The sequence below is a fragment of the Gadus macrocephalus genome, chromosome 2 (assembly GCF_031168955.1).
Source record: "Gadus macrocephalus chromosome 2, ASM3116895v1".
Lineage (NCBI taxonomy): Eukaryota > Metazoa > Chordata > Actinopteri > Gadiformes > Gadidae > Gadus > Gadus macrocephalus.
Window position 1 is genome coordinate 17,846,090 of NC_082383.1, and position 13,578 is coordinate 17,859,667.

Consider the following 13,578-nt stretch of genomic DNA (forward strand, 5'->3'; position numbering starts at 1 on the left):
GGTTCCGGAGCCAACCATGGCCTACACCTGGGAGTGTCTGGACGTCCTGAGACGGACAGGGAGGCAGCACCCCCTGCTGGCCCCAGACCAGTGAGTGAAACTTGCCTTACCAGTGGGTTATGTGCAGTGGGAGTGGCTAAAGTTTTGGCCACACTACACGGTTTTGAAATGATATAGCAGCGCTCACAAACAACTGTAAACGTCTAAAGGCATCCAGCATGTTATAATAGGAATATGGAACAGGACCACCGGGATCGTACAGGGACAGGCGTTTCATTCACATGGTATCAAACCCGGGTTCCATCCGTGCGTCCGACCTACTGACCCTAAGAGATTCCAGAATCCGCCTGACTGAATCGTTTGAGATGGGCGTTAGACCAACAGTGCACCGTAGCCCCAGCTCCTGATCCCAAGATGACTGTTCACCATTGTCTTCTTTTTCCCTCAGTCTGAAGTACAAACAGCCCAGCATCACAAAGGGGTAAGACCGCATCCCCATTATGGATGTCAAGTGTGTGTATTTGAAATTGTGCATCTATCTTTGTTGCATATGAGGAATGGGTTAACCTAGAGATTGTTATTGCTTGACACTAACACTTTACTGTTCTGACAGAGATATATTGTTAATTCTCTTTCTTGTACAAATGTACTGGATAAAAGCGTCTGCCAAATTCACAAAATGTGTATGCATGTGCATGTCTCAGCCGCCTGGACATCGTGGCCGTCACCCCCTGGCTGGCCCCCATCGTCTTGGAAGGGACCTTTGACCCCCGTCTGATGGACAGCATCTACAAGCCCCAGAACCTCACCATCTTCGCCACCGTGTTCGCTGTCGGAAAGTAGGGCCTCATTTTCTTTGGGCGGACATTTAAGACTCTCCAGACTCTCCTCTCCTCTCCTTAACTTTTTCAGACCCATCTCTTAATGGCCGTTTGTTGCTAACTGGTATGTTCGCTTCCTACGAGACTTCCTACTGACAGCAGAGCAGCACTTTTTTGTTGGATACAGGGTGGATTACTATGTGTTCACCGATCCCTGACGTCCGCATGGCCAAAAACAGAAAAAGTATTTGAACCTCTGCCCTTACCCTGTTAGTATGGCAACCTTTAGAACCTAATCCTGACACTTCAAACTACCTATTGCTAACTACCTTCACTAAGGCTACATACTGACATTAAACTGCCTTCAATAATTCTAACTTAACTACCCAACATACTGTTCCTTTTAAAGTGGCTAGTAATGTCTGGGGGGAATAAATGTTGAAGAAGGTCACAGTAGACACCAGTGGCGTAGCTTAGTTGTGCTAGGCCTCGGGGCAAGATCACATGTTTTTCTTGTTCATCAGACTGGGTCTGATGAACAAGAATTCTCTAGGCCTGGTCTAATTAACCAAACCCAATCTTACCCACTTGAACTGTGTCTGAAAACCAGAGCTTGTTTGACCCGATCTGACAAAGAGAGCAGGGGATGGCAAAAAATAACTGGGTCTGAAAAGAGGGACTCGATAGAACCCAATTTTGTGATGCCTCTGACAGAACCCAATTTTACCGACTAGAATTGTGTCTGAAAAACCGGAACATTTTAGAACTTAGAAATCCCATTAGTAACCCTTTCAAAGTTACTAGAACTTCTCAAAGCCTAGAACAGCATCCAACCAACTCCTGCCCAGGAGTACACAGTGTTTCCTCCATAGACTCAGGCCCAGGATGACCTCCAGGGCCTGATGTCGGATGGAGCCCTGCTCCCAATCCCCACTTCCTGACCCCGGTCCCCTGACCCCTGACCCCGGTCCTGTCTTCCAGGTACATGTGGATCAACAAGCCCACCAAGGTCCTGTCTTCCAGGTACATGTGGCAGGACTTCAAACTAAGGAAACCCGAACTCCGGATCATACGGTTCTCGGGCGTGAAGAAGAACTACTCAGAGATCCGACCCAACGTGTGAGGGCCTCCAGCGCTGACCAGGGACGGGGCAGGGATTGTTCTGTTTTTGTTAGGGTTATTTATATAAGTATAATATGTTTAGGCATGTTTTAAATACGGGGGTGGCGGCCCCAATCTGATTTTAAGTCAATCCTGGAAACATGAGGGGAAGTTAACACTGCATTATGACACTCAAACAATGTGATTGTCATAATGTTGTGCCAACATCGTGGATGGTCCACAAAACAGTTTTTTTTATGATACAGCTTGAAATTTCGGAACATTTGCACTTTTGAACACCCAAAGAGGTGAATATAAAACAAATCATTCCAAATGACCTTGGTTGTAATGTGTCTTTCAATGTCATGAATTCAAAGGTATATGATATTAAGGATAATATGTATGTCTGATGTTGAATAATGACAGAGGTTTATATTGAGTTAACGCAGTTTTATTAAACAGAAGTGGCTATCGTCATTGTTTTTCATTGTAAATTCATCTTTATTCCATCTGCCCCACCTCCCCACCATCTTCCCACATCTAAAATCCTCTTCATCTTCGTCTTCATGTCTAAATGTCTGGCCATGACTACCTCAGTGGCTGCAATGGGCCTGTCTGGCACTTTGTATCCTGTACCCCCAACTCCCTTATTTAAAAAAAACATCAGAGTACACGTCCCACGAACTAGCAGGTACAAGTAGGTCATGAAGACCAGCCGTCCTAGGGTCTATTGCGACTCCAGCACTGCGGAACTCTCCACCCCGGCAGCCATCACTGCGAAGAAGAGGTTGGGGAAGAAGGAGCGGGCGCAGATGGCAGCCTTGGGGAGGGACGGGGCGATGACCACCTCATTCCTCTTGTCGTTCACCGTCCTCACGATCTCCCGGACCGCCGCCCCTGGCGTGACCCCCAGCGGTGTTGGGCCGTACAGGACTGTAGGAAGTTAAAGCTCACTGAGTAGGGCTCCCCTGATGACCCCCCAGCGGGGTACATAACTATAGGAGGTCAATGGTCACTGAGTAGGGCTCCCCTGATGAACCCTGATGTCACTGCGGTATAATGACAGTAAAGTGGGCAGCTGCTCACTCAGGGCTATTTCAGTTGGCAATAACGTGGACGTGTAATACATTCTTCTTTTTAATATTTAATGAAAGAGTAAAATGAACAGGCTTGAAATTAAATGCCCACATAGTCACATGACCAGAAGGGCTTGGAGCTGATTGGCTGCTAGTACTCACATGACCAGAAGGGCTTGGAGCTGATTGGCTGCTGGTACTCACATGACCAGAAGGGCTTGGAGCTGATTGGCTGCCAGTACTCACGTGATCAGAAGGGCTTGGAGCTGATTGGCTGCTAGTACTCACATGACCAGTAGGGCTTGGCACTGATTGGCTGCTGGGTGCTGGCGCTGCAGATGAAGGTGTGGCTCAGCGTGCTGACGGAGATGCCATACTCCTGGACCTCCGGCCGCAGACAGTCAAAGAAGGCCTGCACTGCGTGCTTCGAGGCTGCGTCTGGAACATAGATAATACTGGATTAGAGAAGGGTAAACCAGATTATACTGGATAGACCAGATTATACAGGATTAGAGAAGATTAGATGTACTCTCCAGCAGTCTAACACTAGACCGGATTATTCTGGATTACAGATGATTAGATCAGCATCACAGTTTTCCTCCTATCCGCTAACGAGTAGATTCATTAAAAAACATTGGATTATATGAGATTATTTTACAATGGACTAAAGGTTTCGATGAAATTTGTTTTATCAGATCTGATGATGTTGGATCAAGATAACATCTGTCCCACAACATTCACTATAGGCCTAAATACGATTAGTGTGGTACATCAGTTTCCATTCTGAGAGTGCCCGGTCGGATTGTCGCTCACAGGTGGTCCGGAACGGGACGGCCAGCCGCCCCTGGATGCTGTTGACCAGCAGCAGGTGGCCCGTCCTCCTGGAGATCATGGAGGGAAGGACGCCTGTGGACCCATGAGAGGAGAACCAGAGGCAACCAATAAAGAACAATGAGAACAGAGACCCAATGGGGAACAATAAGAACCAGAGGAGACCCAATAGAGCAAAATGAGAACCAGAGGAGACCCAATAGAGCACAATGAGAACAAGAGGAGACCCAATAGAACACAATGAGAACCAGAGGAGACACAATAGAGCACAATGAGAACCAGAGGAGATCAATAGGAAACCAGGGGAACAAAGGTTTGAAGTTCAAGCACAATACTACAACTAAAACAAAGAGTGTTCGAAGCACTAGTCGCACCTCACTTCCTGTAATTTGTGCAAAGAAATCCTCATTATAGATAATTTAACTCTGCACAGTCACATCAAAATCGATACGTCAGCTACATATCATCCTGTCTTACATTAAGCTAATGGTATGACTTTAAAGGCACCCAGTGCAACTTTATGTAAACATTCAATGAAAAATAAACATTCAATTTCTAGTCTTTTTTACACGTAGTAAGTTTCAATAACTCCATACCATTACATATCGACATTCAAGGAGCAAAGATGAGACGTTGTTGTGTGGTGAGAACTGATAGAAAATCGTAAACAACAACAATCGCCGGTGGGGAGAAGCCATTTTTCCATTGACTGGAAGCCTGCTTTATTTATTGTAGGTTACAAAAAATAAAGAAAATGGCGGCATTGTTGTTGTTATCGATTTTGTATCAGTTCTCACCACACAACGACGTCTCATCTTTGCTGCTTAAATGTCGGTATGTATTGGTATGGAGTTATTGAAACTTACTACGTGTAAAAAAGACTAGAAATTGAATGTTTATTTTTAAGCCTCGAAAGTTGCACTGGGTGCCTTTAACACAGGACGATTACACTGTGGATCCTATGTCTTCTTTAAAGACTGAGTGCCTGAGTGAACTACTGAACAACACCAGATTCAGCTTGCAGAGAACAGCATGTCAGTGCATTGTAATACGATGGATCCCAGAGAGAGTCCAAACCATTTAATTAACTGTTTACACGGCACTGCTCTGTACTCTAGCCTCTAGTTCCTCTCCGAACATCGGCTCACTAAACGTTGTGTACTGTGCATCTGTCATTAAGATCTGAGATTTTATTTTTTACTGCCCCTAACTCTCTGCTCCTCTCTCCCGTTGTTTCTCTGTCATTGAGGAACGCTGCATCATTCCTTTGTTGATGTCGTTCACAGACCAGTTTGGTGATAATTGATAATCACTGACGTCAATTTGAATCAAATAGCCCTGCCACAGCCGTCAGCAACCAGTGAGCTAGTGAACACCTATTGTACGTATGCTAAAAATAATAATCATATGTTTATATGCTTCTTTCATAATCCTTTCTTGCAACTAGTTGATCTAATATTATATAATAAAACTATTAGAACATAGAGTCCATGGATTTGTGAGGCTGACCTTTGGCAAGGGTGACGGGGCCGAAGTAGTTGTTAAAGGTCCCATGACATGCTATTTTATGTATTCTTTAATATAGGTATTAGTGGGCAACTAACACAGTATTCAAAGACGTTCCCGAAATTCAGCCGTGGTGCAGAGTTACAGCCACTCCGAGCCAGTCGCACATTGAGCTTCCCCCAAATGCGCTGTTTTGGTGTCTGTAGCTATAATGCAAATGAGGAGGAGCGAGGCGGGTCAAGGAGGAGGGTGGGGGTGTGGCCCTGAGCAGCTTGCAGCCATGGTACCATGCGCTCTGTTTACAGTGGATGTATCGCAATGGCGAGGCGCACACAGCCTTTAGCCGTGTTCTGTAAATATTCTACAACACACGGGAGTCCTGGAGCTCTATATCTAAATATTATCATATAGCCTAGATATCTATATCATATAATATATATTATCACGGCCAAAAGCTGTGTGAGCCGATATTATGAATCTCCAACGACCGCGTTGGGTTCTCCGACGTTCTCTGGTTCTTCAACGTCCACATCAATGTGAAGTAGACTGAACCGCGACAAGGAGGAGAAAGGGATCGTTGCCGGGCAGCGCTTAGGCACCTCCGCCTCCGGCGGTGGTCCCTCAGCGGGGCTCAAGCGGGAGACATTCGCCGCCAACAATCCCTTTCTCCTCCATGTCGTGGTTCATGTTCTTGAGGGAGTCAAAGCCAAAGTTCCTTCCCCCCAATTCATTCTCAACCTTGGCTGAGATAACCCCCAATACGAGTCTCGTTGTAGAAATACCAGAGACGAGAGTCCGACGTGTTATGCGCCATAACACCAAAAGCAGAACGGTTATCCAAATAACAAGGAAGTGTAGGCTACAACAGTTGCGTTACTGTCCTGGAGCTCTATATCTAAATAATATCATATAATGCATAGATATCTATATCATATAATACATATTATCACGGCCAAAAGCTGTGTGCCCCTCCAGACGATATTATGAATCACAAACGACTTTGTCGGGTTCTGCGACGTCTCTGGTTCTTCCACTTTCACATCAACCTGAAGTCGACTGAACCGCACGCTGCCTGCTGCCGGCTGCCCGCTGCCGGGCGATGGTGCCTCGCGGCAACCGGCGGCATGTCGCAGTTCATGTACTTCAGCGAGTCAAAGCCAAAGTTCCTTCCCCCAATTCCTTCTCAACCATGGCTCAGATAACCCCCACAACAGTCTCGTTATGGAAATACAAGACACGTCAAAGAACCGACAAGAAACACTTGCGTTACAGTGTGTGTATTCACACACACACATGTGGCGCTCGCACGCTCGAGTCTCATTGGCGGGCCAACGTCTCTGGGCGGGCCAGGCAGAGTAAGGGGAGGAGCTTAGATGCTTGATGACGTCCTAAACACAGACATTCCAAATCAGCGCACTTGAGCCTCAGTTTTTTCAAAGGCGAGCAGAACAGTTAGTGCTCGTTTTACACCAAACGCAAGTTTTAGCCACTGGGGGACCATAGGCAGGCTAGGGGAACTCATATTTATGTTAGAAAACCTCATAAAGTGAGATTTTCATGTCATGGGACCTTTAATATAATATATATTTAATATTTCTATCAGAACATAGAGTCCATGTGTCTGTGAGGCTGACCGTTGGCCAGGGTGAAGGGGCCAAAGTGGTTGTTAATATAATATATATTTAATACTACCATAAGAACATAGAGTCCATGGGTCTGTGGGGCTGACCTTTGGCCAGGGTCACGGGGCCGAAGTAGTTGTAGTCCATCAGCAGGCGCTCGGTCTCCAGGGAGACGGCGGCGGCTGGCGCCCGAACCTTCAGGCTGGAGTTGAGGATCAGGAGGTCCAGGCTGCCGTAGCACTCCATCACCTCCGTCACCACCTCCGGCATGCTGCCCAGGTCCCCGAAGTCCAGCAGCACCAGCTTGGGCAGAAAGGTCTGTAGTGGAGGGGGGTGGGGGGGGTGGCTATCAATCAATTAACCAATGAATCCATCATCGTCAATTCAATCCATTAATCAATCAATGAGCCCATCAATTAATCATTAATCAACCAATCAATCAATTAATTAACCATCAATGAATCATTAATCAACCCATCACTCCATCAATAAATCAATGAACCCAACAATCAATCATTATGAATCAATCCATCCATCTTACTAACAAGGCTCGTTAGTGGATCCCGTACCGTAGTGGGGTCTGAGGAGGCGGAGAGCTCATCGGCCACGCCCTCCAGCTGCTCCCAGCTCCTCCCACAGAGGATCAGCCGCGCTCCTCCACGGTGGAACACACTGGCACATTCTGAAGAGCAGGAGCAGAGGGGAAAGGTGAGGAGCAGGAGGAGCAGAGGGGAGAGGTGAGGAGCAGGAGGAGCAGAGGGGAAAGGTGAGGAGCAGGAGGAGCAGAGGGGAGAGGTGAGGAGCAGGAGGAGCAGAGGGGAGAGGTGAGGAGCAGGAGGAGCAGAGGGGAGAGGTGAGGAGCAGGAGGAGCAGAGGGGAGAGGTGAGGAGCAGGAGGAGCAGAGGGGAGAGGTGAGGAGCAGGAGGAGCAGAGGGGAGAGGTGAGGAGCAGGAGGAGCAGAGGGGAGTGATAAGGAGCAGGAGGAGCAGAGGGGAGAGGTGAGGAGCAGGAGGAGCAGAGGGGAGAGGTGAGGAGCAGGAGGAGCAGAGGGGAGAGGTGAGGAGCAGGAGGAGCAGAGGGGAGAGGTGAGGAGCAGGAGGAGCAGAGGGGAGAGGTGAGGAGCAGGAGGAGCAGAGGGGAGAGGTGAGGAGCAGGAGGAGCAGAGGGGAGAGGTGAGGAGCAGGAGGAGCAGAGGGGAGAGGTGAGGAGCAGGAGGAGTAGAGGGGAGAGGTGAGGAGCAGGAGGAGCAGAGGGGAGTGATGAGGAGCAGGAGGAGCCGAGGGGAGAGGTGAGGAGCAGGAGGAGCAGAGGGGAGAGGTGAGGAGCAGGAGGAGCAGAGGGGAGTGATGAGGAGCAGGAGGAGCCGAGGGGAGAGATGAGGAGCAGGAGGAGCAGAGGGGAGAGGTGAGGAGCAGGAGGAGCAGAGGGGAGAGGTGAGTAGCAGGGAGAGGGGCAGGGAGAGGAGCAGAGCAGGGAGGGGGGCAGAGCGGGGAGGTGAGGAGCAGGAGGAGCAGAGGGGGGAGTGGTGAGGAGCAGAAGGAGGAGCAGGAGCCCCCAGGCCGCCTCTGGACGCCTGCTCCACCGTGCGGCTGTTGGGGCGTCCTCACCTCTCCCCAGGCTGGATAGAGCGTCAGAGATCACCACCACCTTGTTCCTCACAGAGGTCTGGGAGAACAGGTGGACCATCAGCCCATAGAGGTAGACCATCCCCGCCAGCACCACCAGCACGCAGGGGACCACCAGGACCACCGAGGTCAGCACCGGGTCCATCGCTGCTGGTTGTCCTGGAGACAAGGTCGGGTTGAGTCAGCCTGGTGAGGTATTCTCACCTAGATTGGTCCGATGATGTTGAATGGATGTCAAGGACGATGGCAAAAGCTTAATTGGGTCAAGACTGTAGGTAAGGTTGTGGAAGCATTGATGTGAAAATAGTATTATTATGATACAACAAGCGGAAATATGAATGGAGAATGTTTTTCTTCGGAATGAGAAGGGAGTCTACGAGTTGACGCCTGGTGTCTCTGGAAGGTAATCAAGGCGATGTATGGATCAGATGATGGTCTATGAATACGGACCTTTCAGACCCACCTTTAAACCCTTTTATAAATATAGATTGATTTTTACAATTAGGAAACTAAAGCAAAGGAGAGGATATATTTCAGAAGCAAAAACTGAAACGGGCACATTTTACCCTCGAGAGAACGTTCTACTTCTAAGTCATTTTAAACAGTTTAAATAGCTAAGTAGTAAATATAGCTTCAGTAGAAGAATGGGCAGGGCCCACTTCAAGAGCCTGGGTTAAAAGACTTATTTGATATGTTGAGCTGACATTCAGGTTATCTTAACCTGAGGCAAAGTTGCTACATAGCAGGTCTTTCCTCATGCTGCTCGTGTGGAATTTCAACTCCAGGTTTTATGAACTTCCACGGACAAAGTTTTGACCTCCCACAAGCAACCACTAGAGGGGGCCGGTTGGCGCCATGCATCGTGGTAACATGACATATCTCCCCCAACTAGAGACTGAAGACAATCTCCCATGTTTCTATCATAAAAATGGATGGAAAAAACTATGATTTGATAATTTTTGTGATATTGTCAAAGTCATCTCATTTTTATCAACGATCAGAATAGTAGAATAGAAATGACCCAATTCACTTGGGTTAAAGCTGTGTGAAAGCGCTTTAGAATTCAATCCTCAAAATACATTGGACATTTTGGTGAAAGGATGAGGTTAAACTTGACTTCACTGGCTATATGAGGAGCACTCGACGAAGGGTTAAGGATCTGGCTATTTTAAGTATAATGCCATGGTGTGTGGAGCACCTCGTGAAATATTGCTTATTATGACGCTCCTACACGATGACTGAACTAAAAAGCATCACAGATGGGTCATCGCCATGTGGACTCAGAACCTCCCTCCTACATCTGTAAACCCAAAAACTGGTTATTAATCCAAAAACATGTGCACGCTTGAGCCTTTTGTCCATTCTGGGCTACTATAGAAACATGGTAGTGCAACATGGCTTAAATACTTAATTATATATATATATATATATATATATATATATATATATATATATATATATATATATATATATATATATGTATATATATATATACATATATATATATATATAATTACATACACACACTTAAGACTCTCATGTTGGCAAAGGGACAAATGAAATCCCGCAGCGACCACAGTCGGGCTCGAACATTGTGATGTCACATCGCAACCCGCCATCATAGAAGTACAGGAGCATCGCAGTGTTAGTGGCACTAATGGGCTTTTGGTCATTGTGCAGTCATTCATCTTGAACATATTTGTCATCATGGGGGGGAAATTGTTATATTTGACACTGCTCAGCATTTCTCATGCCATAGTTTATGGTATATTAACATTAATTTAGGGTTTTACAATAATATAACTCTCTTGAGGCATCACAAAATGGCGGACTATCGCCAACGAAAAGCCTAAATATATCGCTGCCTCGGCCACAGTAGAGAAGGCTTATCTTCTGTTAAAGCTAAATGTCACATTGACCATTTCCTTCATACATCTTCAAACAGCTGGACAGACACCAACACAGCATGGAACAAAGTGAATACATCCGTAGTTTAAGGAACCTGTAGGCCTTGTATCAACCAATCAGTCAACATCATAGCGCTTCACCCTGAAATGTCCATTGGAAACCTAAAATAACCAATGAACAAATGAATAGAATAATGGTTTTAGGTATAAATATATATCGATGTACCCCCTCAAACAGAGTAATCCAAATTACAGGGCATAATGTTGTGGTGCAGTTAGCCATCAACTTACTGCGTGTTGGTAGTTGGAAGGCGATAGTAGATCTACTACGACACACACGGTTTACTGAACCCAGCGACTCCAGCAGTCATCCGAGGCTGATATAGGGTCTGCTCTTTGGTCTGCTCTGTGGTCTGCTCTGATCTGGGGTCTGCTCTGAGGCCTGCTGCCACGTGACACATGCAGGCCGTAAATAGAAGGACAGCTGAGCCTGTCATCTTCCAGCATGTTATGTATAGCATGACAGGGGAGGTGTGTGTGTGTTTGTGTGTGTGTGTGTTTGTGTGTGTGTGTGTGTGTGTGTGTGTGTGTGTGTGTGTGTGTGTGTGTGTGTGTGTGTGTGTGTGTGTGTGTGTGTGTGTGTGTGTGTGTGTGTGTGTGCGCGCGCGTGCGTGCGTGCGTGTGTGTGTGTGTGTGTGTGTGCGTGTGTTTATGTGTGTGTGTGCTTGGGAGAAGGGTACCCCCTTCTGCCCAGGGGGCCCCCTCCTCCCCAGTATGCCCTCTCCTCTCCAGGGTGCCCTTCCTCCCCCAGAGTGCCCCCTCCTCCCCCAGGGTGCCCCGTCCTCCCAAGGTCCCCCCCTCTCCGTTCTTGCATTTGTTTTAACTTTAATTTAACATTTTCATGAATTGGTTTTAATGGATTTCTACGTAAGCACGAATCTATAGAGATTTATATTTCAACACTTAAGACACGTTGTGACTTCAGACAGCAGAGGGCAGTAGAACGTAGCTCGTCCTCCCGTGGGTCTGGTCTGGGCCCAGTTTCCCGATAACGATGGATCTTCGCTCGTACGATCATTCACACGATGGATCTTTCGAACCATCGTTAATTTCTTTGGCGCGTTTCCCGAAACTCCTCTTAACATCAACGCGCATTCGCTGCACTCACGACGTTCTCAGGATTGTACCTGTCCACTGACATGGTGCTGAAACGGGCTATGACGCAGGGGGAGACGCAGGAATGTCGCAGGAAAATGGGGTTAAAAGGGTTAAAATATCTCCCCATCAAAGCCAACAGCAGAGTAGCTTACGAAAAGAATAGAGTGCAATAATATGAATGCTAAAGATATTAAAACACAATTGATTAGGCCGAGTCCGACAATTATATCAGTCCTAATCCTGAACGCACTGTGCATACATTTATTCACGGCATTTTCCCCCCTGAAATAATTCCATATTACAAAAAATCCAAAATAGCTTGTGTGACAACTACATTTATCTTAATGTGCTGATTTCTGGAACATACTTTGCGCAGCAAGAGAGCCGACTTTATCTGATTCCGCGTAAGGTTTCATTGATTGGCTCTAGTATAGAATATTTGTAGACATTAAAAATGAAACGTTCCATTCATTCATTATCAAAGACGTAGGCATAGATTATATCCCATCCACATACATGGGCAAATATAAGACATTTCAGTCGTTTTCCTCCTGCCAGAAAATGATCTGAAGCCGAATCTTGGTAGGCCTACTGAAATGTTTTATATGCCTTAAAATGAGTTGAGAACATTCATGAGTATCAAATTACATAGATGATATCCCATCCAGTGTCTATTACCAGCTGAAACACCTTCACATGGGCAGATATAAGACATTTCAGTCGTGTACAAAAAGAATTGTGAATCTCTTGCAATTTTGTATTATTTTTTATTTAACATTAAGAATGATGTAATGTTTGTAGCAAAGTAGGCCCTCATTGAATTGAAATTACAATCACGATAAAATATGTTTTGAATCTTTCAACCATCACTACAGCCAGTTCTTCAGGATGCGGCAGAACCGCTATCAGAAGACTGATTGGGTGGATGTAAAGTGGCAGCAAGCCACAATCAAACACAGCATTCAAAAGGATGGTTGTAACTGTGGTGTTTTGGTCATGAAGGTAATGTCTTCTTCCCCTGATAAATAGTTTTAATATGAAAACATTTGTTTGTTTTGGCTTGTTTGTTGTAATAACATGACTGCTATGGGGTTGTGCTGAGTGCAGAACACAGACAATAAAAATGGATGAAGTTAAACTGATTTATTGTTAGGAAAATCCTGGGCAGTGAAGTGGAAATGGCTGGCACGGGCTGTAGCAGGGGTAAGATCAAAATGGTGAAGTGTCTAGGCAGGGGTAGCTGAGTGGCAATCTTATGTAATTTGATACTCATAATAATAAATAATAATACATTTAATTTAGAGGCGCCTTTCAAGACACCCAAGGTCACCTACCTTCATGAATGTTCTCAACTCATTTTAAGGCATATAAAACATTTCAGTACAAAGAGAAGGCTTGAGATAATTTTCTGGCAGGAGGGAAACGACTGAAATGTCTTATATTTGCCCATGTGAAGGTGTTTCAGCTGGTAATAGACACTGGATGGGATATAATCTATGTAATTTGATACTCATGAATGTTCTCAACTCATTTTAAGGCAAATAAGACATTTCAGTACCAAGAGAGGGCTTGAGATCATTTTCTGGCAGGAGGAAAAGGACTCCAATGTGTCATATTTTCGCTTCATAATGTATTACAGCTGATAAAAGAGACTGGATTGGTTCTTATCTACCCAACAAAGCCCACATGAAAGTTATAGTGTCAGTTTGAACCCTAATCTATTTAATGTGATAGGACCTACTCATGAATGTTTTCAATTAATTTTGAGAAGAAAATATTTTTTTCTTCAAAAATCTATAATCTGGGAAAACAATGCATAGTGAGAAAATATATGTTTTATAGTATAAAATAGACACACAGAAATAATTTCGATGTTTTAAAAATATAAAGAAGGATAATTGTCTCACGGACAATAGTCCTGTAGCCTAACT

At 45.8% G+C, this 13,578-nt stretch overlaps 2 protein-coding genes across 2 annotated transcripts; one reads left to right on the forward strand and one right to left on the reverse strand.

Annotated features, from left to right (window-relative positions):
* Nucleotides 1-16: 16 nt before the first annotated feature.
* LOC132469790 (globoside alpha-1,3-N-acetylgalactosaminyltransferase 1-like) lies at nt 17-2,399 on the forward strand. The gene is given in 5 exon segments (XM_060067863.1): nt 17-90; nt 449-481; nt 705-839; nt 946-1,065; nt 1,803-2,399. Coding segments are annotated over 5 exon segments (504 nt in total). The 3' UTR covers nt 1,945-2,399.
* LOC132473118 (dehydrogenase/reductase SDR family member 7C-B-like) lies at nt 2,352-10,931 on the reverse strand. Its single transcript, XM_060073100.1, has 7 exons — nt 10,781-10,931; nt 8,565-8,741; nt 7,527-7,639; nt 7,065-7,275; nt 3,812-3,904; nt 3,287-3,436; nt 2,352-2,855 (listed from the first exon to the last, which is right to left on the reverse strand). Exons 2-7 carry the CDS (start codon nt 8,725-8,727, stop codon nt 2,650-2,652), a joined length of 936 nt encoding a protein of 311 aa, XP_059929083.1. The 5' UTR covers nt 8,728-8,741; nt 10,781-10,931; the 3' UTR covers nt 2,352-2,649.
* Nucleotides 10,932-13,578: the final 2,647 nt, after the last annotated feature.

Coding starts and splice junctions, on each gene's coding strand:
- LOC132473118 (XM_060073100.1), bottom strand. CDS start 8,727: ATGGACCCGGTGCTGACCTCGGTGGTCCTGGTGGTCCCCTGCGTGCTG. Junction 7,276..7,526: donor CCTCCTCAGACCCCACTACG/GTACGGGATCCA, acceptor CCTCCACTACAG/ACCTTTCTGCCCAAGCTGGT. Junction 3,905..7,064: donor CCCCGTGACCCTGGCCAAAG/GTCAGCCCCACA, acceptor ATGGGTCCACAG/GCGTCCTTCCCTCCATGATC.